Source organism: Hippocampus guttulatus, chromosome 16, assembly GCF_054856545.1.
Source record: "Hippocampus guttulatus isolate MCC_2025c chromosome 16, RoL_Hgut_1.0, whole genome shotgun sequence".
Taxonomy (NCBI): Eukaryota; Metazoa; Chordata; class Actinopteri; order Syngnathiformes; family Syngnathidae; genus Hippocampus; species Hippocampus guttulatus.
In genome coordinates, this window is record NC_141276.1 from 12,494,637 (window position 1) to 12,522,578 (window position 27,942).

A 27,942-nucleotide genomic window follows, 5' to 3' on the forward strand; every position below is an offset into this window, starting at 1 on the left:
CCATCTTGACGCGGCTCAGAATCGGGATTTCTGGGAGAGAGTTAATTGTCAAAAAACCGAGCGGAGCCACCCAGAGCGGACCCCGAACGCCATTTTGTCGCACCAAATCGAAGCGCGAGCTCTTCCGGGGAGGATTAATGCAAACATGTGAGGGCTACTGGAGATTTTGTCGTGCCGAAAGGCCACCGTATATTTGATTTCCCTTTTAGCGAGCGCCGCTTCTCGCCGTCCGCATCGAACCTCCGTATTTTCCGGCGCGACAGCCACTGAAAAAATAATCCGCTGAAAAGAAAATATTTCTCGATTTTTGCTCTTTTTATCGGAGCCCGAGGTGGATTTTAAGGGGGCTCGTTTCGACGGCGAAAAAAATGACTCCACACGGACGCGTCGCCGGCGAACGCCGCAGAAATGGCTTCTCATTCGCTTGGCGTAATATTTCCTGATTGATTTTTATTTATTCTTCTCAACGTGAGATAATTTCGGATGCAGTTTTGAGGAATAATTATGTGGGTGTTGGATGTTGGATTATCATGGGGTGATCTCCGGCGGCGAAGCGTGGCGCTGTTGCCTTTCTTTTGAAACCTTCTCTCCCCGGGCAGCATTTTGCCACACGAGGAAAAACCAAACGGTTCAATTGATTCCTTTTGACGCGCTGTCATTGGAGAACGATACCAATTAGAATAAAAGAAGCCTAGGACCACCTCGGGCTGAGTACCCAGAATGGCTGACAATCTGCTGGATGTCGGACCCCCCACTGCAAAGCGACCCAAACTCAATTCACCTCTCTTGGCTTCGGACGGCCCAGGTGAGTGATGCTTCGCTTCATGTTTGATGTGACACCAGGTTTAAGGTATCACTAAAATGGGACTAAGATACCACACTCAAGTCACAAGACCACCCCTGTCGCTGTCATACTGAGAGGGTCTTCAAGCTTTTATCTTCCGTGAGCTACTTTTGACACAGTCAAAGTTCCAAATAACATTGCTCATCTCCACAACACGTGAATGTGCTTATTTTTGCACATAACATACATTCATGAATAATAATCAAGGAGCAATTTTGTGGAAAACAACTTTAATTCACCTATACTGTTTTGTCTAATGATGCGTGTGCGTATAATATAGTTATGCATTCATACCAGGACTGCACAATTAATCACATTTTATTTGTGATCATGATTTTGACTGCCATGTTAAATTAATGTGATCGTCAGTGATATTTACATTTTAAATGTGGTTCTGCTGCATATGGAATCAAGCACTCTCTCAACCGGTAGTCAGCCAATCACCAGCGGGAGACCGCATGCTTATTGCTTTTTAAGGTTGCCTAAATAAGAAGCAAGTGCACCCAACATGAGCCAAGTCGAGAGAAAAAAGTACAGCAAAAATTGGAAATGAAGATCCTCGACAGGGATTAACAACTTCGTAATTGCAGTAGCATACTTATTCAGCTAGCCATTTGTAAATTTAAAATTAATGTGCAAATTGTTTTTATTATTTTGAAAAATTCTCTTTTTCAAGTTTCATTTTGCACTGAAAACTTTACATGCAAGAAGAAAAAGTACCGGTAGTAGTAGCAGTAGTATTAGTCATGACAACTATTGCTAATTTAGCATGCGGCATCCGCCAAAATGAGTCTATCAAAATGCTCAGTGTGATTAGAAGGGGGACTTGAACATGAGTACAACTGGGCAAGAAAAAAAAAAAATCTGAGGATAAGTTTGGGAGAAATTTATTTTTTTTTGTTTGGGGAAAAATATGGCCTTACTGTTATATTGCTTATAGAAAATCTGGTCTAAAAAGATGTAAAATTAGAGTAAAACAGTTTAACTTATTTCTTAAAAATATCTTCCGGATTGTTTCGTCTTCTATTCAGGGAACCCTTTCTCCAATTTGTTGACAAGTTTCAGTCTTTAAAATATCCACCAATAAGACTTTACAGAGTGAATATCGGAGGTGTTCTCTGAGTCTATAGGGGTATTCACACGGCAACTTTTGCTCTGGTGTAGCACTGAGGCTGCTCCCCATAGAGCGTTCACACGTACAAAGTTATAGCCCCTGAAAACAGCTTAAACCGGAGCAAATTTAACCCTGCTCAGGAGGTGGTTTAAAAATTTACTCCTGAGTAAATGCTAGTTTGCGAGGCAACACCGATATAAAATGGGACGTGTAAACGCTACAGGGGTAGACTCGCTACGCATGAGCAGAGTTGATTACATACGGGTATTGACTGCGTTGTTTTCGTGCTCTGTTGTACTTCCGTCATCTTTCCTTTCTCTCTTCTCTCATCCTTTTACGGTGTCTTATAGACCACAGCGTTGATTTGTCCTGAGAAGTACTGTATAAACCATGGTTTTTCGATATGTCACAAACAAGGCGGGGAACAAACAAAGACGTACAATTTACTCATGTGCATGTTTTATTTCCGTCTTGTTACTATCGTATTGCAGAAACTGCCATGTGAACGCAAGTGGGGCTGCACCGGGGTTAACACGCTTCTCTTTAGTAAGCAGTTTTCTTTTACGTGTGAACGCTCCACAAAATTTACACCGGTGTAAGATATATCGCAACAAAATACGTCGGTGCAGCACCGATGCAAATGTGTGCCGTGTAAACACCCCTGATATATCAAAATGAAGGTGATGTTTCAAACAGCATGTCTTGCGTAAAAATTTTATTTAAACAGCGCAATTTGGACATTATTTATGATAAGACTGGTGAGGGAAATCCAAGTAGAATGAATTACTGTCCATGTTTCAGTAATGTTATACTTTATTTATCAATTTAATTTATGTAGGATTTTAAGACTGTTTGAATTGCTCATTCCACGTTTTTAAGAAAATCGATAAAGATGGCAGCCACAAATGTCATTACTGAGATCTAATGTCCAGTGACAAATGTCCTTCATCGCCTGTCGCAAGGCATTTTAATTGTGTGGTGTCTCGGTCTGAACACCAGGGGCATCATTTTGAAGGATGAGCTGGGTAAGAGGCTAAGAGAAGAAAAAGAGATGGCGAGTCTGGTGCATATGCACGTAATATGGATGCCGTGTTACGTCTTTGTGCTAAACACAAAATAGTCAGAAGAAACTCAAGACTGCTTCTTAAGAATACAAGAACTTCCAAAAATCCAACTTTGGCAGGACAACTGAAATGATGCTTTAGTTCACTTGTGGTTTCTTGTTTTTCCTTGACGTGCTGCGGGTGGCGATGCTGGAGAGCCATTGCTAGCCAAACAGCCTGCCGCCGCATCTTTTGATGCGGCTGCCTCTGTCATCACCCAAGCAGGGTTCACGTATTTTACCGAGCCTAATTTTCTTTGGAAATGGCCTGCCGAGCAAGCGGAAGCTGGCAAGCGATATGTAGGAGACACCTGCTTGAGTCTACTTGGTGATGACTATAAAAAGGTAGCGTAGGTCATTTTCTCTGCTCTGTGGGAATGACTGAGTGCTGGAGTTTAGTTGTGGACCTCCTCTGTCTCTTCTCCTGGTTCTTAGCTACATGTCTTCCAGTCGGCCTCAGTGCTGCCCAGCATGTGGCAGCACAACATGGTACTAAACTGAAGCCACGCATCTCGAAATTGGGACTTGCTCATATCATCTAAAAACCCAAATGCTGCGATTTAGCAGGGCTTCACTGTACCTCGAAATTTTCCCAGCGTGAGACACTGCGCAAGATGAGCACATTTAACGTTTCCCTCGAATTCCAACAACAGTTTTCCAGCAACCGAATGCTAAAAATAACTACAAAGTCGAGAAAAGCAGCACATAGATGAGAAAGTAGCCTAAGGGTCTGTGTCACCTGTCGAACCTGCACAACAACTTTGTGCATCACCTGTGAGACCTTGAATGTTTAACAAAAAAAGATTTGAAGCTTTTTGAGAAACCATTTATGAACATCAGAGGATAATATCCCCATTCACGTTCGCGTTTTAAAAGTCGTGCAATAAGCATTTTTTTCTTCACAATTTAAAATGCTTCGTAAGGGTTTGAAAATGTTTGAAGTGCGTTTGTCAAAATGGGACCACGACTTTGAGAACACCGTACCTCGTGTCTTCCAATTTAAATGAACCGCAATTAATGCAGGGGAGCGGCAGTTAGTCCCTGTCCATATCCTGCTCGACAACTGCAGGTTCGACATTAAGCCGTTTGGGGTGTCGGCTCTATGGGGCTGCTCTGAACCACGTGGGCGTGGCCATGTTAGAAAAAGTACTAGCTCCATAGATTCATCATATAGTATAATGCATGTCAGTGATGATTTCATATTTACTGTCTTTGTACTGTTTTATTTCAGACTTTTTGAAGACATTACTTCAGTGTAGTTAGTTGGTTTGTATAAAGAAAGCCAGAATGTGTTGATTTCATCATCATATTTATGAAATATCTACTGGCCCTTTTCAGGCCAGCATCTGTAAGGTGGCCCGGGCCAATGGGCCACCATTAATGTTGGACCTCGCAAATGGCTTTTGTCATTGTCACAACTGTGGGTGGAGCTCGGAGATTGAGTGATCTACTTTCTGAAGCGAAGCCTAAAGTTTGGCCAATAAAGCAACTGCCCGTGAGGAGTGAAAGCATTTTCATTCAAGGAGACAGCACATCTTATACTAGACTTCATGCACTTGTGGACTAGCACAGTGGCTCTGTGCATGTCAGGCATGCAGCGGAAACATGCTTTGGCGGGGGGGTGAGCAATGTCTCATTTGCATGAGACAGAACCGTCTCAAAACAGGCTCATTTCCACATTTCCTCGATATATTGGGTGAAAAGTGTCCTGTGCCTGAGTGAGGTGAAAAAATGGTCAAACGTTCACCAACCACAGGCTTTCTTTCTTACCCGTCTGACTAGTGCGTCTATCAACACCAGTGCCGCTGGCGAGCTTTATACGCCGACATGCATTCAAGCGTTCAGAGTCTCACTCCCCCCCCCCCCCCCCCCCCCGAGCATAGCAAAGGCGCTTCTCTGAATCTTCTGATGATGTTTCTGCTGATGTGGAACAGATTGCCTTGAGGAAGCGGTTGAAGGCGGTGGATTACCAGCTTGTTTAACCATTCCGCTTATACCTCCAGCCCTTTTTTACATCAGGCCTACCCTCCGTCTAATCTGTATTTGTCACATCTCGCACATCCATTCCCAGCTGGCCCAAAAAATCCTAATACAAATAATTTATTCAGATTGGTTTGTCTATAAACCAATGCCATGTCCAAATGGTTCTTTTCTGTGGCGCTCTCAGTTTGGCTTGATGCAGGCAGAGAGCAATCTCCGCTCATGACAAATATCATCACAAATGTCAAATCCACGCATTTCTATTTATAAAACACCAAGCGACAAGTTTTTGCTGGCTTCTTGCCGTGAAATAACGATTGAATGTTTGCACTGGGAAGCTGTGGTGAGTGGCCCCAGGCGCTGATGTAATGGGAGCCTTCCTTCTGGACTTGGTGTTCATCTGGTACAAGTTGATGTGGGCAATTTTGCAGGAAAAAAAATCCAACCAACTGCGCTAATTTTGACTCTTGCCAGCACTGGCACTTGCTTAGTGTGAAATGAGACATTTAATGTGTGGGGAAAGGATACACCACCACCACTTGTTGTTAGGGTAATCACCTTACCTAGAACCCCAACACATGTTTGGGGTCAGATTTGTCCCAAACAACTTTTTAAGATGTGCTCTAACCTCAGTTTAAAAAAAAAAAATACATACACACTGAAACTCCTCTACAACGAAACCTGCATGGGTGAAAATACCCTCTAGTGTGAAAAAATCTTCATGCATTAAAACCATTCCCACTTTTCTGCTCCCCCTACAATGAAAAATCCCCCTGTTGCGTAATATGAAGATTCACTACAACGAAAATAAGCCTTCCGCAAAAGTCTAATCCAGCCTCAGCCTCAGCCTACAGCGACTCCTACTGCTTAGCTCGGAAACGGCAACAGCAAACACCACAGTGGCTTACCCATGCGCAGTAGGAAGTATGTGTTATTGTTAGTTTCAGACGTAGCACGAACGTTGCATTGCTAAAATGGCTACAAAAACGGACCTGTGCAGACCAAGGAGTGAAGAAAAGAAAAGCTTTAATGCTTGAAGACAGGATAAAAGTAATAAAAATGAAAGATGGAGGAAGCAAAGTAAAAGACGTAATGCAAGAAATTGATGTAAGTGAAAGTGAATGCTGATCGTAAATTTCGCAATTTCTTTACCTTTTTTTTTCTTTCGATGCTCGCTATATGAAGTGTCAAATAAGCGTATGCTCATACTTATGCATTATTGGAATAAAAATAAAGAGTTCAGTATTTTCACGACCAAGCGCGCACCGTATTGTTAGGCGCAGTCTCAGTAACGGGTGCTATTTCTGTATTTGACACATACACAAAACGCACTGTATTATTGGGCGCAGCCAGGCATGGTAAAACATACGCCAGCTTAAACATACGGCATGCATGCACGCACGCTAAAAACACGTTAGCGTGAAGCATACGGTAGCATGCATGCACGCTAAAACATACCAGGTATGTTAGTTTAAAGCATACGGTAGCAGCTAAGACATACGGACACAGGCTAAAAACACCTTTTTAAAAAGGCAACGGAAGCAAAACTGAGTTCGGTTGTACTTTATTTAGCGATTTTACAATGTACTCACGCGACTGGTACCTGCTAGGGGCGTGCCTTTAGCGTCCTCTTACATGCCTACCCATCACTCATTGGCGACGGGTATCTGCAAGGGACGTGCCTTTAGCGTCCTCTTACACGCCCACCCTTCACTCATTGGCGGACTTCCGCATGCCTTTTCTCTGTATAAATGGCGTGTCGGCCAGAAGTGCTCTCAGTCAGGCTTTGGAACTCGGCGCATACACTAGGCGCTCCGCATTATAAGGCGTCCTGTCCATTTTGGAGAAAATTTAAGGCTTTTAATGGCGCCTTATAGTTGTGAAAATACGGTACACATACGTTTGTGTGTGTGTTTACATCTGAGATAAATTTGCTATTGTGAAAAGTCCCCTGTTGTGAAAAATGTCTTGCTGCAAACATGATTTTGTTGAAGAGGAGTTTCACTGTATATTAGTTGGTCAAGTTAAAATGTGCTGGTCAACTTTGCACCTACTGCCTGAAGCTCTATGATGTACAGTCTTACCACTCTCCTTTTTGTCCTCTTTAGACCTTGTGTCCCTGTTTGACCTGGAAAATGACCTTCCGGATGAGCTCATCCCCAATGGAGACCTGTCTCAGATGGGAATGTCCTCTAATGGTGGCGCCGGAGGAGGTCCAGGTCTCAACTCCATCGTCCCAGACGCCGCCGCCAAACACAAGCAGCTGTCCGAGCTCCTGCGGCCTGGTAGCTCCTCCAACTTGGGAAGTTCTCTCAACTCTGCCAGTCCCCAAAAGGCAGGCATCGTGGGAGGCCAGCTCGGAGTCGTGCTCGGAAAAAGCCCAATTGGCCAGTGCTCTCCAAATCATCAGTCTCCCCAGGCCCAGAAAGTAGCCGTTGGTACGGGGCAAGGCAATGGAGGCGTGAGCTTCAATCAGGCCCTAATGAACAGTGGGCAGGGACACGGGGTCTTGGGCCCAGTCGGACAGGTGATGAATGGTGCTCTGGGACCAGCAGGCCGAGGAAGACCTGGCATGCAGTACCAGAGCCAAGGTATGCTTGGGGCATCAGGAGGAAGCATGTTGGCAGAGACGCTTACTCAAGGAGGGCCACAATTGGGCGGACCCAACTCATTGACTCCTCAGCAAGCTGGACACGTGAATAAGGTGAGTGGAAAAATGTGTTCATGATTTCCAGCACTGACTTAAGATGGGCAAAAAAAATCCATTAATGGATTACATTAAGTATTCTCTAGTAAGGAATCATATTTGCGTTGTCCAATCTTTCCTTATAACAGAATTTTCTTATTTGGGATACTACTATGGTACATGTCCTGAACAAAATACATGTGTAACAACAAAGCATTGAAATGCAAAAATATATGCTCCAAACACTGTTTGGACAAAAGCCGCAGTATACAGTTACAGGTATATGAACAAAATACAGTAAAACAAACTTGGGACTATTTGCTCCAAAATGAGACTAGTAACAGACCTGGTGGCTTTTCTTTCCACTCGCTCACTGTCTCGAACTTGACCTCCCCTCAATTGCCACCCAAGGCAGCGTTGCTCAGCTGACGTCGTGCAATGAACTTTTAAAGCCAGCCACGGGGCTCTTCGAAGTCCTCAATGTCCATAGTTAGCGCGATGGAACTCGCCATCTCTCTGGTTAGCGGTCCAGTTAGCGGAAGGATTTTAGCATGATAACAGGTAAAGCATTCCAGGAAACGTTCGTTTACTCGACTATCCGTCGAGCCACAAGCAATTTACTCTGCGCAGCTAATCGGATGCATTCCGCTCTCTCTTGCACGGTCATTACTGTTCCTCTTCGTTTGGATGGCACGATCAACAGGACGTAAATGTTTTTATTTCGTTCATTTACAATCGTTCACTATTCCAGTAAAACTCACGCTAATAGAGTCACTTACACTTTGCCGTTTTGGATCCAATGAGCGTAAGTAGCAGCACGGACAGAGTTATTCCGTAGTAATCGAGCGGGACTTAATTGTGTTTGCGCCACTGCGGGCTTCCGTATGGCTTCCGGGTTCCGCGTACTGTAACTTCCGTTGTTATGAATCGTCGTGAATGTAATATCGTAGTCAAAATTTTAATGCATAGGTTTTTATTCCGGGTGAGGGAATTTCCATTTGAAAGAAGTCCGTAGATGGGAATACTTGCTGTATTATTAATAAACCCTCTAGTAAGAAGTTTGCACCTCTTTTTTTGTGGTTGAAGATTTAATTTGGTTTGCTTACTTCGAGGGGAAGTGAAGTCAGACAATTTCTTTCCAATAATACAATCATATGTTCAATGCGGCCCCTGCCAAAACACGGTAGCGAGATGAAGTGAAAGTCATGCTCGGGTGTGAATGGGAGCGAGGCTTCAGGCGAACTGCGCTGGCTTTGGAGTGGGGAGGGGCAGGCTGCAGCCCAGCGCTCTGCTCAGCTGTCTGGCAAGCCGGTCCTCCTCAGCTCCGTGTGTCCCCTCCCACATCTGTCTTCAATGGGATGGGCCTGTTTGTTCTACTGAGTAACAGTGACAGCGGGCCGCCAGGCCAAGGGAACGCAACAGACGTACACTGAAAGCCATCAAAGGACTGAATTATGTTTGGGTGATGAATCAGAGCAGTAACTATGTCTAGCCCTTTTTTCACTGCCTGTAAAATCCGCGGGTCACTGTTCTGTATGAACGGCACCAACACAGCATGGTCAACCCAGCGGTTTTCTGTCATCTCGGGTTGTTGCTCATAGTTTCTAGTTAATGCTGACGTTTTCAATCACAATTTGTATTTAAACAGTCCTGCTTTTCGTGCACTTCACATTTGGACATGGGACCAATATTTTAAAAAATTAAATTATAATGCCAAACAAAAAAGAGTGTGTGTTTCCGGTAACATGAAATTTCAGCATAGGGTCGGTAGGTCGGACAAAGTTTTTTTTTTTTATGTTTTTTTTTTCCATCAAAAATTTAAACAAAATAACCATAAAACATAAAACAAGAAGACATTGAACCCGCCGCTCCGCGGCCGGCGGCGCCGCCGCCACCTATTTAGTTTTCTCCCCGCTCCGGACTCGGGGGGGGCCGGGGCACGCCGCCACCTCCGCCGACGTCCTCCTCAGCCCTCGGTGTTTACTAGTTCGCTGATTTTTTTCGATACATCGATGGATGCTATTTTCTTAACCTTACGGTGCGAGCATGCAACTGTAACACAGAAAACGCGGTTTAAACTGTCGTCGCAGATCGCGGCCGCCACCATGTTTCAATGTTGTTGACAGACGACAGGGCAAACGACGCACGCGCTCAACTTGAATATCGCGAGAGTTAGCACCGATGTAAACCCTCTACACAAAAATGTAGAGGGTTGTTTGAAAAAAATGCCGACCGTAAGGTTTTTTTTTCGACGTAGAAATTCTCGGTCGGTCGGGTTACCGGAAACACACTACTTTTTTTTCTACGCCTAAGACTGTGTTTACATAAGTGATGTAAATCATTTAGGTTTCTATTGAGATACGCCACAGTTTTTCTTCTAATTTGCCAGTCTTGGGCATCGGCCGGTATCAGATTCTGAATTTATGATAAGACTCAGCAAAAATGTTATGGTAACGTGCTGCTGCAGTTATGGCTCTAAAATGTGTTATTTTGGGTTATCTGTAGTATTGATTTTAACTTGTAAACAACAAGTTAACATTCATAAAAAATACATTAAAAAAAGCTATTTACCATTTCTAAATAAAATAAAAATGCGGCACAACAGAACTTAATTCTCAGAATGAGTCTCTCTCTCTTCTCTCTCTCTCTCTCTCTCTCTCTCTCTCTCTCTCTCTCTGCTCTTCGCTTTTTGAAGTAACCTAAGTGCGGAAACAAGATGACCTTAGCTATGCTAGTTAGCCATGTTATCAGCCTCGTTTGCAAGTCTACTATTTATTTCACCATTGGCGCATATGCTAACTCTTGTACCTGGTTCTAAATGTGCATTTCAAGACAGTGTTTTAGTAAGAAGTGATGAGGGAGCTCTCGTAAATGTGATGTCCTTTTGGAAGTATTTGCTCCTGTTCCAGCTACTCGTAGAACATTTTTAGGACTGTCACAAGTCAATCTTTTCAAAATTGATTATCCTATTAATTATTACACTCCCCAGTGTACATTTTTTAAATTGCTTTACGTGGGAAACTGACAGTGACAAGGATGCTTCGACAAATACCATTTGAGTTTGCCAAGTTTGAGGTGTGAACGCTATACTCACAAAGTCAAGTCTGAGGGCTCACTCACTGCACGTACTAACACTGTGAGGACTAGGGGGAAAAACTGCAATATGGGCTTTGAAATTGTGACTTTAAAAAGGTGGTGTCTATTGAAACCCTGCTGGCCGTTTGTATGTACTTGTTGCAGATGTTCTGACCAGCCTTTGTGTTGTCTGGCTCTTCTAGATGGGGATGTCAGGAGCTCCGTTTGGCCAGCAGTACGGTCAAACAGGGGTCCAGCAGATGGGGCCAACGGGTGTCAATGTCCAACAACTTCAGAACAAGACAGCCCTTCCCAACAATCTGCCTCAGTTCGCATCGGAGCCAAAGGGAGCTGGAAATGTTCCCAACATGGTAAGCCTGTCCCGTGCTTAGTAAGCCTGTCCTGTTAACTGATTTGATGAATTGGTATGCAAGTATTTGATCGAGTTTAATTACTTGGATTGTCGCGGTCCAGATGCAGCAGCAGGTTGCGCCTGTGGGGATGGTACCCAGCACCGGCAGCGTGTCAGCCGGTCCGACGGCCGATCCTGAGAAGCGCAAACTCATTCAGCAGCAGCTGGTCCTGCTGCTCCACGCGCACAAGTGCCAGCGGCAGGAGCAGGCCAACGGGGAGGTGAGGGCCTGCACTCTCCCCCACTGTCGCACCATGAAGAATGTCCTCAACCACATGACCCACTGCCAGGCGGGCAAGTCTTGCCAGGGTGAGTTTTTATTATTATTATTTTCAGATTTCAGTTCAGAGCATCTCCAGAATCGTGTCCTATAGTTTTTAAAGTAGGCTGCCTGTGTTTTGATCTCCTGTAAGTGTATGGAGTGTACAAGTCCTGCCACAGATTCCCAAATCTGCATGTGACTCAAAAAGGCTTGTAATTGTCTAAAGATGCCCCAAGATGGTGGAAAAGCACTTATTTACTATTGGACAAGCCCATGGCCTGCGTAAACAAAGCTGAAGGAACAGAACTTTGTAGTAAAATGCTTGAAGGAATATCTGAATCAACACATTTAAATTGAGAGGGGGCGCGCATAGTTCATTCAATGCTTGTGTCGCCTTTCAATCTCTCCTCCCATAGTGGCCCACTGTGCATCATCCAGACAGATCATCTCCCATTGGAAGAACTGCATGCGGCACGACTGTCCCGTCTGCCTGCCTCTGAAGAACGCAAGCGATAAGAGAAACCAGCAACGTGAGTGCTGTAATTGTGGACATTTAAATGCTAAAAACAAGATAGGAACTAAAGACACTGTATGCCCGGTTATTAGGGTGGGAAATCCTGAGTGTTAGTCTCAAGTTAATGTGAAAGTATAAGGTGGTGCCACCTGCAGGTTGCACAGAGCCGAGCGTGAGGGGTGGAACTGAGGCAGGATTCCTCAGACAAGGCTGAGTCTGTAAAGGGACACCCAGGGGAGGGGCTTTGCTATTTCGTCCTAGTGGGGAGGCAGGGCCTTGACGCCGAGCTGCTCTCTGATTGGTTCAAAGAGCTGATGACGGATTTAAATCCCCCACCAAGGCAGCGTGCTGCCTGTCAGCCAGCAACACAGTGAGGAGCGGTGCTGTGCTCATCGACCACTGAATAAAACACAAATAGATGTTTTAGTCCAAGAATTAAAAAGTATTACCGGGTGTTCATTAGAGAAATATGTTCACATTATTTTCCCTCTCACCCTAAAGCCATGCTAGGTTCCCCTGGGGCCAGCCTACAGAATGCAATCGGCACAGTTGGAGCCAGCCAGCCCAGTGCCCCGACCATCAACAGTGCAACCACACACATCGACCCCAGCTCCATGCAGAGGGCCTATGCCGCTCTGGGTCTCCCTTATGGCAACCAGTCCCCTGCTCAGAACCAGGGTCCTGCTCAACAGAACACACAGGGGCACCAGCAGCTGCGAAATATGAACGCACTAGGTAGATGAGAAAAGTGAACATTTCTCGTCATCCCTTTTTCAAATACAAGTTTTCATCTGCAAAGTTCCTAATTTCTGACTAAAATGATTATCAGGCACTAATCAGATCAACCAGATGGCAGCAGGGATGGGGGTCCCCTCTTCAGACCAGACTGGGCTGCACAGTGACTCTTTGCCCTCCACACTCAACAAGTGAGTTGATCCATGATTTTAATGGTCATGAAAATCTCTCTTTTCAAAATCACAGTCTCTTCTGGGTTTTATGCATCGCATGTCCAAGTACAATCGTGGTTTGAATCTGTTAGGCAGCCTGCCTGTTAAAAACATGCTTGATGAAATATATGCGTTGTGACAGTAAAATGTGGGATTCCATTTGATGAGTAGAAACCTCCGCTGGAGTGAACGAGTTCATGAAAAGCTCAGTTCAATTGCCTTTGAGTTTTGCTGCCTTTCTCCTTTTGGTCCTCAAGTCAGTTGTTGCCGGATGGGTCCGTGGCAGGAGGAATGGGAAACTTGCCCGCCGCCACCCCTCTGTCCGCTTCGGGGGTCCGGAAGACCTGGCATGAACACGTCACTCAGGACCTGCGCACTCACCTGGTGCACAAACTGTATGTTGTGCTTGTGTAGATTGACACGTTGATATGTGATAGAAAACGGTGTATGACTAATCCCCAACCCCCAGAGTACAAGCCATATTCCCAACCCCAGACCCCGCAGCACTGAAGGATCGCAGAATGGACAACCTGGTCGCCTACGCGCGCAAGGTAGAAGGTGACATGTACGAGTCGGCCAACAGCAGGGTAAATAATCCAAGTTAGTGTCTCGGCGGGGAATCTTTTACCCATCAGTGACAAGTTAGTCTTTTCTCTTCCTCTGGCTAGGATGAGTATTACCACTTCCTGGCGGAGAAGATCTACAAGATCCAGAAGGAGCTGGAGGAGAAGCGACGTTTGCGGATCCAGAGGCAACCTGGCACGGTGGGCAACGCCGGACCCCAGCAGCCTTCGATGACTCAGCCCAATGCCGTGGTCCCGGGACAACCCGTCCGACCTCCCAGTCAGTAGTCAAATCTCTCATTTTTTTCTTTTTGGGGGTTAAATAAAGGATTAATGATTGATTTCCTTCCACTTCAGATGGACCTGTGCCTATCCCAAATCAGATGATGAACCGTATGCAGGTGCCTCAAGGTATGAATGCACTGATTAACCTGTGATATCTTATTGAAGTGCCATTAGAATATTTGTTGTCAACTTATTTAGTGTTTTCATTGCACATTTTAGACTTCCACCAATACGATAAACACGTGTATTGTCTATATTCCCTAAGGAATCAATCAGTACAACCCAATGGCAATGCAAAATGCGCAGATGTCACAGACACCCTTGGGGCCCCGAGCTCCCTCGCCCATGAACCATACCCCGCAGCTCAACATGAACGCCGTCCCAGCAGTGAGTTTTGTCTCCTTCTTTGTGCAGTATATTGAGATAATGAAAAGGAACTTTCTTGGAACAGCAAATACAATGTAGTGGTCCGATTTGGAGTTCAACCAACATTTTCTGTGCGTTCAAAAAGTCAAACTAAACTTCAGCCATGCACGACTTCAGCCAAGCTATTGATCAGCCAAAGACATAACTCCAAAACTGTGTATTTAGTTTTGTTCTGTGGATTTTTTTGTGATGCCACCAAAGAAAGAGTACCAGTGATAGCCAAGGAGAAAAGTGGCCTGATACCCACAGAACCAGAAAGGAAACAGCTCAGTACAGTATGAGCAATATACGGGCAACAAAAAGTTCAATGACATGTGTGTAATATTAAGCAGATGCTTGTGTTAATTGACTTACTATACTCTGTATCAGCGATTCCCAAATTATGGTATGTAAGGGAATGTGGGTGAAAAATGGGAAATAGGATTTGCAAACTATTATTAGATATAGGTAGGCATACAGTCTGTGGTGCCAAAATGACACATGTAAAGAACAGAATTTTGGTTAGTAATACAGTATCTGATTTGAAAGGCATTAACTTTCTTTAAAGCGTTGCCTGTCCAATTAGTTTTATGGTGGCAAAAGTTTAAGCCTGCAGGAAATGAATTCACATGGCATACTTGACAAATTACAGCAACTTGGAATTCAACCAGCATCACGGCACCAATGCTTTTGCACTACATGACTAACCTGGGCGCAATTGTGGCCTTATATTATTAAGAAAATGAGATGCCTTCCAGTGTAATGATTTTCATCCGCGTTTTCTTGTCCTTCCCCAGATGGGCATGTCCCCTTCGAGAATACCGCAGACTCCTGGAATGATGGGGAATCACGCAGGAAACATGGTTACTCAACCAGCCAACCAGGGTCACTTCTTGCCGCAGGGACAGTTCCCTCCAGCCACCGGAGGAGCAATGAATGTGAACGTGGGCATGGGTCAGCCAGTAACGCAACCTGGTGCACAGGTGAGCTATCGTGTGTTCTCAGCCCCTTCCTCTCACAGTAAACACTGTCTTCCGCCATCTGTTTTTCTGTTGTATAAAAACCTCCAAGTATCGACAGTGCAACCTCATTTTACCAATGAGGGCGGTTAACAAACCAATTCGGTTTATGGACAAAATTTTGGAAGAAAAATGACCATGTTCACTTACTATTTTTGGTTTGCGAACAGTCTTTGTAGTGCTGGGGAAAGCTCAGCTGTCTTTTATTTTTGCTCTATAATAGCACGCAGTATGGCTCCAAAGAGTGCAAACTGCTCGCGCAAGTGTTATTCCGAGACTTCTCGGGTGTGATCCTGCCAGCGTCATGGAGCAAAAGAAAGGCAGAGTGGGGCGTGAGGAGAAAAAAAAAAACTTGAGAACCAGCACGCTAACTGGGGTTTCCCCTCTGGTGAGGCCGCTTTGAAGCGCCTCATTATTAAGTGTGATACTGCTGACACCTCAGAGAAAATGGAGAGGAGGGCGGGAAAAATAACTCGCCCCAAAGAGGAAGACGGTGGTCCCATTTAGCGAGTGTTACCCTTACCGTGAGAAGTGAAAGTTCCACGTCTGGCTTAGCTCCAGTATTTGTGCTCGCAGGTGATTGTAGTGTCTGTCAAGCATTGTTCTTTTCAACATGCCAAAAACTACACAGCCTTGTTTACGTTTACCATGGATACCGTTAGCCCAAAATGGCCACCCCTTCCCACGATGCAATGCAGTGTGTACTTATCATTTACCTTACTCCCACAATCCAAAACTCCATCGACGGGCTCACGAAGAGTGGCAATAGTCACAGTGTCGTAATGCTTTCAGCAAAGAATATTTGAATATATATGGCATAGCAACACATGTGGACAGACAATGTAACAATACTCACAGGGATATATTTGTTATCCACTACAAAAAAAAGACTAATTACTGCAGTTCACTGAGTCACAGTAGTAGTCAACTTGAATATAATTATACTGCCCCCTGGTGGTCACACACCCCAAAATGATTTGCAATGAAATATCTCAACACTACTGCATTCTAATTGTGTCCAGTTTTCCGAACAGTCGCAGAATTCCAACCTCGCTCTAAATGTGCACGGCACCATCGGCTCTCAGTTGCCATGTGGCCCTGCAGCCCAGCCACTCATGGGCAGCACGCCTCCACCCAACCCCTCCACCGGCCTCCAAATGCAACAACACCATCAGCCTGCGCAGGCCCCGGTGCTGCAGCAGCCCTCCACTCCAGCCTCAACGGGTGGGCCGGCCTCCAACCAAGCCCTCAGACCCAGCAGCCACCCTGGTCCACCCTCTGTCGTTAGTACACCACCCGAGCCTTCCCAGCCGCTCACACCCCTGCAGTCGCACCCCGAGCCCCCCGGCCAGATGCAACAGCCCACCTCAGTGCCGGCGCAACATCCCAGCACACCGGTGAGGCTTTTGTCCGCTTGACTGTGACTGAGAAAATGTTTCTGGCCATCTACAATCATGATCCGCTCTTTCGTCCTTCAGATGTCGCAGGCCGCTGCCAGCATCGACAACAGGGTGCCCACTCCGGCCTCTGTGGCCGAGGTCAATTCTCAACAGAACCTGCCAGACATGACCACCACTGACCTCAAGTCGGAAGTAAAAGATGAAGATGATGACAGTACTTCGGGGAACAAGTATACTGGCATAAAAGTAGAGGTACGTAGTTTAAGGACTAATACTGTGGTACCCTGATGTAAATTAAGTGATGTGTGGGTTCACAGATGAAATTAAATTAAACTGAAGGTGCACCACCTTCTGATAAATTACTTAAAAGAGAGATTTTTTTTTTCATGACTCCTCCTTCAGTATTCTCTTCTTGTACTAGAATGATGAATCCAAACCCCCTCTGGTGAAGGATGAGCCAGATACAGCTGAGCCAAAGCAGGAACCGATGGACACTGAAGAAAAGAAGCCAGCGGTGAAGACGGAACCCAAAGAAGAGGCGGAAAGTGGGGGCAGTGCCGCCGCTGCTCAGAGCCGCAAAAAAAGTGAGTTGAGTCCAGTGGTATGTTTACTTACAAGTGCCAAAACAATTTTTAGTTTTTTTTCCCCCTTTATAATCCATTGTATGTCAAAGTTATTGTTCTGCTTGATGTCTGCAGTTTTCAGACCTGAAGAGCTCAGACAAGCTCTAATGCCTACACTTGAGGCCCTCTACAGGCAAGACCCGGAGTCGTTGCCCTTCAGACAACCTGTGGACCCCCTGCTGCTCGACATCCCGGTCAGTGTCTATCCACGTTTAGAATATGTGCTGGTTTGCCTTTTTTTGTTTTTTCCCTCAAAAGCTGAACCCCTCCCTGCCCCCCAGGACTACTTCGACATTGTGAAGAATCCCATTGACCTGTCCACCATCAAGCGCAAACTGGACACGGGCCAGTACCAGGAGCCGTGGCAATATGTAGACGACGTCTGGCTCATGTTCAACAATGCGTGGCTGTACAACCGCAAGACTTCGCGCGTTTACAAGAACTGCACCAAGCTCGCCGAGGTGTTTGAAACAGAGATCGAGCCCGTCATGAAGTCGCTGGGCTACTGTTGCAGCCGCAAGGTGAGACGACGCACGGCTGTATGTTCACGACACACCTTTCCGCACTGAAACGTGATGTTCTTTGCCTCTGGTCCGCAGTACGAGTTCTCCCCCCAAACACTGTGCTGCTATGGCAAACAATTGTGCACTATCTCAAGGGATGGCATCTATTACAGCTATCAGAACAGGTAAACCTGCATGCTGACTGAGGGGGCTTAAAGTTTAAGTGTGCCACACTCGGTGATTACACTTGCCACTGCATTTCCACCAAGCTGCAGTCAAGCCTCTATTACAAGCCCTCAGGTTCCCCCCCTGCTGGACACAATGTTATTGCACGCAACTAACTCGTGTGAGGCATGTTACTTCTTTGAAGCTACTTTTAGAAGTATTCCGCAAATAACAGCACAAGCCACTTTACCAATGAATTTTATCTGTCAGAAATGTGATATATACCGTGTACAATTTTTTTTTAAACATTTTTGTTGTTCGACCTTCCTTCTTGTAATGGCCATGCTTTAACACACGAAATAAATACATTTAAAATCAACCCCAAAGGCTCATGTATTAAATTAATTGACTAAGATAAAGTTGGGCATTTTTGCTACAGTTAGTTTTCGTTAGTTTAATAAATGTAAAATACGTAAAATGCAGGTTCAGTTCATAACCTCGCTTTGTCCTTTATTGTCGAATGTGTGTGCGCCTTGTCGCCTGTACTGCTGCTGTGTATGTGCAAGATGCAGTTTATCCAGTTATGGCTTTATCCCCAACAGGTATCACTTCTGTGAGAAGTGCTTCAACGAGATCCAGGGCAACAATGTGACGCTGGGGGACGACCCGGCACAGTCGCAGACGTAAGTTAGGCCTCTTCTAAATGTTAAATCACTCAGGTGTTGTCCTGCTAAATCACAGAAAATAACTTTTTTGGGGGTTTTTTGTTTTTACTTTTGGATTTCAGCATGATATCCAAAGAGCAGTTTGAGAAGAAGAAAAATGACATGTTGGACTCTGAACCGTGAGCACAATCTTTTCTTTGGCCACAATGTGCCTCGATGAGATTTGGACAACACTTCCTTTATCGTGTCCAAGGACAAACCGCTGAGCATGCAAATGTCTGTCTTCACAGGTTTGTTGAATGTAAAGATTGCGGACGCAAGATGCATCAGATCTGCGTGCTGCATTACGATATCATTTGGCCGTCGGGGTGAGTCTTCGCCATCGCTGTCACTTCAGAGTTTGGGAATTTCTCTTAAGGTGCTTTTATCTTTCAGCTTTGTTTGCGAGAACTGTTTGAAGAGGTCTGGGAAAACAAAAAAGGAGAACAAGTTTTCAGCTAAAAGTAAGCTAAATGTCAACATGAAACATGATAAACATGAAGTGAATTCATGAAAAAAAGTGTGTGTTTTTGCGGAAAGGGTTGCAGTCAACGAGGTTGGGAACGTACATTGAGGACAGAGTCAATAAGTACTTGAAAAGACAGAACCACCCAGAAGCCGGCGAAGTGTTTGTGCGAGTCGTGGCCAGCTCTGACAAAACTGTAGAGATTAAGCCTGGAATGAAGTCTAGGTAAGTCTTTCTACTGCTGCAACTGCTTTTGGGATATTTGATCAGTTCTGACATAAACTTTTGTTTTGCTCAGGTTTGTGGACTCGGGTGAAATGGTCGAGAGCTTCCCTTACAGAACCAAAGCACTTTTTGCATTTGAAGAAATTGACGGTGTGGACGTTTGTTTCTTCGGCATGCACGTCCAGGAGTATGGCTCGGATTGTCCTTTTCCAAATACGAGGTCCGCATCGCATTGAAGAATAATTCGATCATCTTTCTGCTCGATCATGCTTCTAAGACTTTTTATTCCTTGTTAGGCGGGTTTATATATCATACCTCGACAGTATTCACTTCTTCAAACCACGCATGCTCAGGACTGCAGTTTACCACGAGATCCTAATTGGATACCTGGAGTATGTCAAGAAACTGGGGTACCTGAGCAATAACGTCACATAGTATGGTTCCCTTTGTCGTGTAATCGTCTTAAAAACACAAAAATCTGAATCCTGTTCAGGTATGTGATGGGTCACATCTGGGCCTGCCCACCCAGTGAAGGAGATGACTACATTTTCCACTGCCACCCTCCCGACCAGAAGATCCCCAAACCGAAGAGGCTGCAAGAGTGGTATAAGAAGATGCTGGAAAAGGCTTTTGCTGAGAGAATCCTACACGATTTCAAGGTCAGCATCTGTTGCGTTTGTGTCATAAATCTTCCAACTTTATCGGAAAGAATCGAATCAATATGGAGATACTGTATGAATGGACAGAATGCTTCTTGGATCCTGCTTTGCTTTTAGTTTTCTTTTTTGTATTCCTTTTGTGTTTTCTCAAAAGCAATAATGGGAAGGAAAATTCATAAAAGCACAGTGAAACCTCAGGGATTGCTCATAAAATACAGGTGCGGTAATTACAATGAATGTGAGTATTGTGGAAAAACTTCATTTCAGTTGTATATTTCAACTTCTGAATTGAACATTAGAGATTTAGTATCCAGAATGTGCAGAGTGAAATGTTTGTTTTTAATTTTTTTAAATTTCACCATAACGCTAACCAAAAAAAACAAAAAACAAACTCACAATCTCTGGATATTAGTATAGTTACATTAACAATGGAAATAGATTAAATGTCGAAATTTGATTGGAGTTGGCCGTCTGAAAAGTTTTTTGCGATATGTTTATTGAATTGACATACATTAGTTTGTTTCTAAACTGAAAAACTTCTATTGCAGTACTCAAGTTTATTGGGATGCCCCTGTACAATAATCATATGTCTCATCATTGTATCATCATTTTGCACTCATGTCGTATTGTCCTCGGGACTTTATTAAAAATGAAATGGCCCCCAATAGGGAAAAAATATCCCATCTTGGTCTATGCAGTCAGCATATCATAACCTTTTTGTTGTTGTTGCTCATGTCAGAATGATAAAGTGACATGTAAAAGTTTTAACTAAGATGATAGACTGTGTCAGTTTCAAAAATGAGGCGTGGGGTTGCTATGCAAAGTGTTCCTTTTTGTTTATGAATGTTGGCGCTTTTACAGATGTCTAAATTGTCTTTTACTATCTCACATAAGCGACTCCCCCCTCGTCCTGTTTGATTCATCTGACTTCTCAGTTTTAATTGGGCATTTCCTTGTTGATGTTTGTCTGTGAAAAGTTGATAAACTTGCTAACTTCAAGTCACTGTTTCGACTTGCTTCTTGTCATTCAGGACATTTTCAAGCAAGCCACAGAAGACAGGCTGACCAGTGCCAACGAGCTGCCGTATTTCGAGGGTGACTTTTGGCCAAATGTGTTAGAGGAGAGCATCAAAGAACTGGAGCAGGAGGAGGAGGAGAGGAAGAAAGAGGAGAACACGGCCTCCTGTGAGACGCCAGAGGTGAGGGAACATGATCAGGGCTTGGGGGGTGGGAGGAAAGGTTTTATGAGAGCCAAGGTCTCTTTCTGCCAAAATCAACACACTGATTCAAGGTCCTCTTATTTTATTCCAGAATGTATCATCTTAAAACATCCAAAAACTTTCAACAGCTGCTCTGACATTTTTACAGTCGCTCTTTTTGAATGTTGCTTTCTGTGCAAGTTGTGACCCTTCACATTCTGATTCATGTGCGTTTCCTCCAAAGGGAGCCCACGCTGACAGCAAGAATGCCAAAAAGAAGAACAACAAGAAGACCAACAAAAATAAGAGCAGTGTCAGTCGAGCCAACAAGAAAAAGCCTGGGATGCCGAATGTAGCTAATGATCTGTCCCAAAAGCTGTATGCCACAATGGAGAAGCATAAAGAGGTGAGCGAGCCATCAAATCTTCCTCCTTGCTCAGTGTACTTTGACAGGCAAATGGAGTCAAATTCATAACAGCAAGCACCGAATATTCATAAAATAAGTATATATATATGTATTATTGTATAGTAAACAAGAACTTCCAGTGGGTCTACTTCTCTTCTCATTTACTCTTTACTAGAAGTCATTTTATAGAGGTTTTTCACTCTGTGCCACATTGATATTTATTTTTAAATGTATACTTTGCAAACCACTATCTTAAATTGGGCACTTATTGTGCCATACACTGGTACCTCTACTTACGAAATTAATGAATTCTGGAAGAAATTGCTTTAGTAGAAAATTTTAAAGTAGAGATGCGTTTTCCATGTAAATGCCCTAATCCGTTCCAAGCCCCCCAAAATTCACACAAATGTTTTTGAAGCATAGAAAGGCATCAAAATATGAAATAAATACAATTAGATTATTGCACAATAAATGAGAGATGTGCATAATGTAAAAAACAAAGAATAAAGAATAAAAATGATGGTCAACTTTTAACGCCACCCCCTCCAGCCCGCCCTGACAGCACTAGGTAGCTCCTTCAGCCAGAGACTGTTACACCCGCGCTGCAAGAACGAGAGATACCGCCGCTCGTTCCTACCGACTGCTGTCAGGCTGCTGAATAAATATAATAATAATAATAATAATTAAATGATGTGAAAAACAATTGTAAATAGCACTGCGACTTATCCATTTTGTATTTATATTGCACTTAATTGAACGGTGTTTGGTTTTTTTCTTCTTTCTTCTTTCTACCCACAATCTTGCTGCTGTAGACTGTAAATTTCCCCAGTGTGGGACAAATAAAGGATATCTTAATCTTTTTTTTTGCCATTTTTAGTTCATGTTCTCTCTCGGAAGTGGTTTTTACCTGGCGTTTTGTAAAGAATTGATCCAAGGACGTTTGCTTTTGTCGGATTTTAACAATTCTTTGAAAATGTCCAAGGCAAACGTCAGCATAGTGAGTGATCGCCCAACTGGTGAACACTTTTTCTGGGTGGTTCACATTTATGTAAAACTATCAGAACACCTCATGGGCCAATGATGAGATTGCTGCAATGACACATATCTATCTATTTATTTATCTCTACACACAGACACGTACGGTAGAGGTGCCTCTTAGCCAATGGGATGCTAGGTAACTTCGAGCTGCGACTAGCAGTCCTTTCGTCTCTTGAAATTTCTTTCGTAACAAGAGGCAATATTTTCCTGTTGAGGAATTTCGTAACTTGAACATGTCGTATGAAGAGACGTTCGTAAGTAGAGGTACCACTGTATAAGTTCAGCTGTTAACTTCCACCTTCATCACTACATGTCTTGTCATGAATATTTGCTCCAACCGTAACGGTTATACAATAACTGTCCCCCATAAACCATGTGATTTGAACCAATGTGATCAGTGGATATTAACTGTAGAATAATTTGTTTTACTTTGGATATTTTTATCAAGACACGTAGGAACTCTTGGGGGGCGAGGGGAGGGTGCATTAAATGAATCCGGAAAGATGTCGTCCCAAAAAAAAAAGTTTTTTAAATTGGGCTGATCTCTCAATCATTGGACTTCCACTATTTACATTTTGTGAACAGATGACATGGGAAAGCAGTCTGAAAACAGTTTCTTCTCTTTCCAGGTGTTTTTTGTCATCCACCTTCATTCTGGGCCAGTCATCAATACCCTGCCTCCCATCATGGACCCCGACCCTCTGTTGGCATGCGACTTGATGGATGGCCGCGATTCCTTCCTGACGCTGGCCCGAGACAAGCACTGGGAGTTCAGCTCGTTGCGGCGATGCAAGTGGAGCACCATGTGCATGCTGGTGGAGCTGCACAACCAGGGCCAGGACCGCTTTGTGTACACGTGCAATGAGTGCAAGCACCACGTGGAGACTCGCTGGCACTGCACCGTCTGTGAGGTAGGCAGCGGAAAGGTTGCAAATTAGATTTCAACTCGGGTTCAATGTGCAGTAATCTACAGCACAAATTCACTTATTTGCACTTTTGGGGCATTTTTCTCAAATTAAAACAATCCTTTTTGTGGTTTTGTACTGTTCCTGTCATGCTTGAAAATGTACACTTTGGGTGCATGATTTTTACATCAATTAAATTTCGATAAGCCAATGCCGTGTTGGCCCGAATATGAGACGGTGGTTTTTTTTGCATTGAAATAAGACTGAAAAAGTGGTGGTCGTCTTATATTCGGGGTCTTGACATTATACCCATTCACGACGCTAGATGGCGCCATATATCATTGAAGCGAATGCTGAACTTGACTCCCCAGGCCAAAGTGAACCCGTCACTAAGAATAAAAATAAAAATAGCGGTAGCACGAAGAAGAAAAATAAAAAATAGCAGAAAGAAAGAAAAGAGAAGAAAATAACGGAAGAGATAACAGAAAATGGAGAAACCCAGCGACAATCTGGAGAAAAGTGGGTCGAAGATCGGCCAGGTTAACCGGCAGCTGAGGAGAAGTTATGATGCAATTTACATTTCAAAAACCAGAAGCCATTCATTTACGAATGTGATTGCACTTTAGCTTACATATTTAAATGTTCAGATATTAAGATTTAAATGAGGCAAAATAGCTTTTTCTCTGATATATTGTTATAATCATTTGTTTAAGATGTACTGTAATTATTTTCTGTATAAAATTTAATTTGGTGTTCAAAAAGTCTTTTTTCAAACTTGAGTCTTGAAAAAGAGGGGGTCGTCTTATAATCAGGGCCGTCTTATATTCGGGCCAATATGGTATATTTAACTGATTTGGTGTCATAGTTTGAGTTATAATTCCATCTTTATATATTACCACTGTGGTACTTTTACCGACGAGACACTAAAAAACACTACAATTTTTGGCGAGGATAGGTTCACCCTGGAAACAAAAATCAGAAAATGTAAATTTGTGAATGCCAAACTCTGAATATTTAGGTTTCACGCTAAACTCAAGACCCACTACCTGTGTATAGGCAATTCTAAACATTTTTACAGGTGGTGTCAATTACTGTGGGTGTCACCCCCAAAGTTTGCAGCGGGTCTCTATCTCTGTCCCCCGTGGATTACCATATGCCCATGATGTCGTTTTTCTTTTTCCTGCTGCAGGACTACGACCTATGCATTAACTGCTACAACACAAAGGGACACGAACACCAGATGGTGAAGTGGGGCTTGGACTTGGACGACGACAGCAACAACCAGGGTGGAGAGTCCTCCAAGAGTCCGCAGGAGAGCCGTCGTCTCAGCATCCAGCGCTGCATTCAGTCCCTGGTCCACGCCTGCCAGTGCCGCAATGCCAACTGCTCCCTGCCATCATGTCAGAAGATGAAGCGGGTGGTTCAGCACACCAAGGGCTGCAAACGCAAGACCAATGGTGGCTGCCCTGTGTGCAAGCAGCTCATTGCGTTATGCTGCTACCACGCCAAACACTGTCAGGAGAACAAGTGCCCCGTGCCCTTCTGTCCCAATATCAAGCACAAGCTCCGTCAGCAGCAGATCCAGCACCGCCTGCAGCAGGCTCAACTGATGCGCCGCCGAATGGCCACCATGGCAGGAAGGGGCATGCCCATGCCGTCCCCACCTACCTCATCAGCCCCTGACACGCCTAACTCTGTGCAGCAGCCTCATACGCCGCAGACCCCGCAGCCCATATCCAATCAGCCCCCGCTGCAGCAGCAGTTGCCACCCCCGAACTCCGCCAACGTGGTTCAAGGCTTCCCCAGCAACGGCCGCAGCAGCAGCCAGCCCCCAACACCCATACCGCAGGGCAAACCGGGCCCCCAGTCATCCCCGTTACATCAGCAGCAGTCACCTCTGCCCAGTTTGCCGCTACAGCAGCAGCAACAGATGCCGCTACAGCAGCAGCAGCAGCAACAACAACAACAGCAGCAGCAGCAGCAGCTAACGGCATTGAAGGGGGCCAGACAGATTGAGATGGCCGCAAAGGCAAAGCAACAACAACAACAACAACAGCAGCAGCAGCAAAGTTACACCATGAATGGGATGCCCATGAACCACCCACGCATGATAGGCCCCATGCAGGGCCAGATGCAGATGATGCGGGGCCCCCAGGTGATGCAGGCTATGCAGCAGGGCCAGTGTGGTCCCGGAATGCAGAGTCCAATGCAGAAACCTTCCGGGCAGCCACCTCAGGGCCCTCCGCAGCAAGGCGTCATGGTCCCCCAGCAGGCTCAGGGAGGCGCCATGGTGCAGCAAGGTCAGCTCATGCAGAGAGCCATGATGCCCCAGCCACAGGGGCTCCAAATGCCCGGAACCATGCCTCCCCAAGGGCCCTCGCAGCAGGGCATGACGCCCACGCCGCCGCAGCAGCAGCAGAATATCCCACGTGCGATGCCCGGTAACATCACACCCAACGCCTTGCAGGAGCTACTCCGCACCCTCAAGTCTCCCAGCTCGCCCCAGCAGCAACAGCAGGTTTTGAACATCCTCAAGTCCAACCCTCAGCTCATGGCCGCCTTCATCAAGCAGAGGACAGCCAAGTACCAAGCCAACCAGCCGCTGCAACAACAGCAGCAGCAGCAGAACCCTCAAACAATGCCAGGGTCTGCCACCGCGATGCAGGCCATGATGCAGGCGCAGAGGCCTGGTATCCCCCCTCAGCAGCAGCCTCCGCAGCAGGTGGGTATGGCCCCCATGGGACCCCAAGGCCAGATGATGAATGTGGCTCAAAATGGCAACCCTCAACTTTACCGCAGACAGCAGCTCTTCCGCATGCAACAGGCGCAGCAGCAACAGGGAGGCATGCCTCAGCATCACGCTCATTTCCCCCAGCAGCAGCAGCCGGCAAGCTACTCCCAGCTCAGGATGCAGCAGCAGATGGCTATGCAAGGAGGCATCGGGCCGATGGGCCAGCTCCCACCCGCGTCGCAATTGGGCCAAGCTGGCATGGGCATGGACGGAGCCCAGACCCTTCTACAGCAGCGAATGCTCCAGCAGCAACAGCAGCAAATGTTGAAGCAGCAGATGGGCTCGTCGGCGCAGGCCATGAGCCCCCAGCCCCACATGCTCCAAGGCCAGACGCAGGCACCGGTCGCTCACCTCCCCAGTGGCCAAGCCATGGGCAACTCCTTGGGCAACCAGGTGCGCTCACCGGCCCCGGTCCAGTCGCCTCGGCCGCCGTCGCAGCAGCCCCCGCATTCCAGTCCCTCCCCGCGGATACAGCCCTCGCCCCAGCATGGTGCCCTTCTCTCCAGCTCCCCTCATCCCATCATCGGGGGCCCCATGTCAGGCCCCTTAGAGCAGGGACACATGGGGACGCCAGAGCAGAGCGCCATGCTGCCGCAGCTTAACACACCCAACCGAGGGGGTTTGAGTACTGACATGGGCATGGTTGGGGACACGACGGGAGACACGCTGGAGAAATTTGTCGAAGGATTGTAGCAGAAAGTGAGAAAACTCGAGTCACAATGTTTGTGAACTTTCTGCGAAACAAGGGACTACTTTTTATTCCAACAACGTGTGACTTCCCCGTCACTGCTTCAAAGAAGACACAAAGGATATATTTTTGGTTCAGACCAGCCATGCAAGAATTGATGCTTTGGTCTTTGTGTTGTTGAAATACGTTTTTCATTTGTTTATGCTCTGGTATTGACTTTTTTAACAGAACCTCTCGAAACAAAAAATATCTCCTTTTATTTTTCATTTTGTATCTTTGCAAATAATTATTGTATTTGTGTTGAGCAAGACTGTAAAGTTAAACTGGGAAATTTTGGGGGGTTGCCAGGTTTCACTTTTTGCTCAGTTTCTCTTGTTCTAGGCTAATTTATTCCAATATGCCATTTTTCAAAAAGGACTGCCTTTGGGAAAGCCTTAATTTTCCTTCCTGCTTGCAGACTCTATGGAGGATTACCGTGTTTGTATAGATTTAGGAACTATTGCACACAGACAAACACAACAGGCAGGTGTTCAAAAGCCAGAATGTTCGTTTATTTACTGGCCTTGGCTCACTATTTGTCTTGCATATGTACAAATAATCACTTGGTCTCTCTTTCGATCCCAATGAATTCTCTTCACATCTTGTTCTTCTTTTGCCTGTGGTCAGAAATGAACATGTTGAAACTGCTGATTTGTGCTCAGTTATGTGTATCATTTTCTATCTTACATTAAACTTGAATCCACAATGACCTTTCCTCTAATGTAAATCACACAGCTCAACAGCACTGTAAATATGCAGAAAATAAGAAGAAATCACTGTAAAAACTGGTTCAAGATGGCTCATTTCCTACTTATATACCATATTGTTTAATAAACCTGTGTGCCACAGACTCTCTTGGTCATTTCTCTTTTGTCTGACAATTTTCTTCGACCGAAGAATTTATCTGACCATTTCTTGATGTG

At 45.1% G+C, this 27,942-nt stretch overlaps 1 protein-coding gene across 2 annotated transcripts; it reads left to right on the forward strand.

Moving 5' to 3' along the window:
- crebbpb (CREB binding lysine acetyltransferase b) lies at window positions 1-27,870 on the forward strand. 2 transcript variants are annotated; one of them, XM_086132640.1, is made up of 31 exons: window positions 1-805; window positions 7,149-7,744; window positions 11,005-11,172; window positions 11,276-11,522; window positions 11,892-12,005; window positions 12,491-12,724; window positions 12,819-12,915; window positions 13,194-13,331; window positions 13,406-13,523; window positions 13,605-13,779; window positions 13,857-13,910; window positions 14,050-14,171; window positions 14,987-15,172; window positions 16,231-16,605; window positions 16,687-16,860; window positions 17,030-17,192; window positions 17,307-17,425; window positions 17,513-17,752; window positions 17,831-17,919; window positions 18,502-18,582; window positions 18,687-18,743; window positions 18,855-18,932; window positions 19,000-19,067; window positions 19,144-19,294; window positions 19,368-19,514; window positions 19,591-19,704; window positions 19,788-19,953; window positions 20,985-21,152; window positions 21,397-21,558; window positions 23,226-23,507; window positions 24,691-27,870. In XM_086132640.1, the coding sequence occupies exons 1-31, from the start codon at window positions 721-723 to the stop codon at window positions 26,983-26,985; spliced, it is 7,263 nt and encodes a 2,420-aa protein (XP_085988766.1). In that variant the 5' UTR covers window positions 1-720; the 3' UTR covers window positions 26,986-27,870. The 2 variants fall into 2 exon arrangements, with proteins under 2 accessions (XP_085988766.1, XP_085988767.1); XM_086132641.1 differs by having other exon boundaries at window positions 16,243-16,605.
- The last annotated feature ends 72 nt before the right edge of the window (window positions 27,871-27,942 follow it).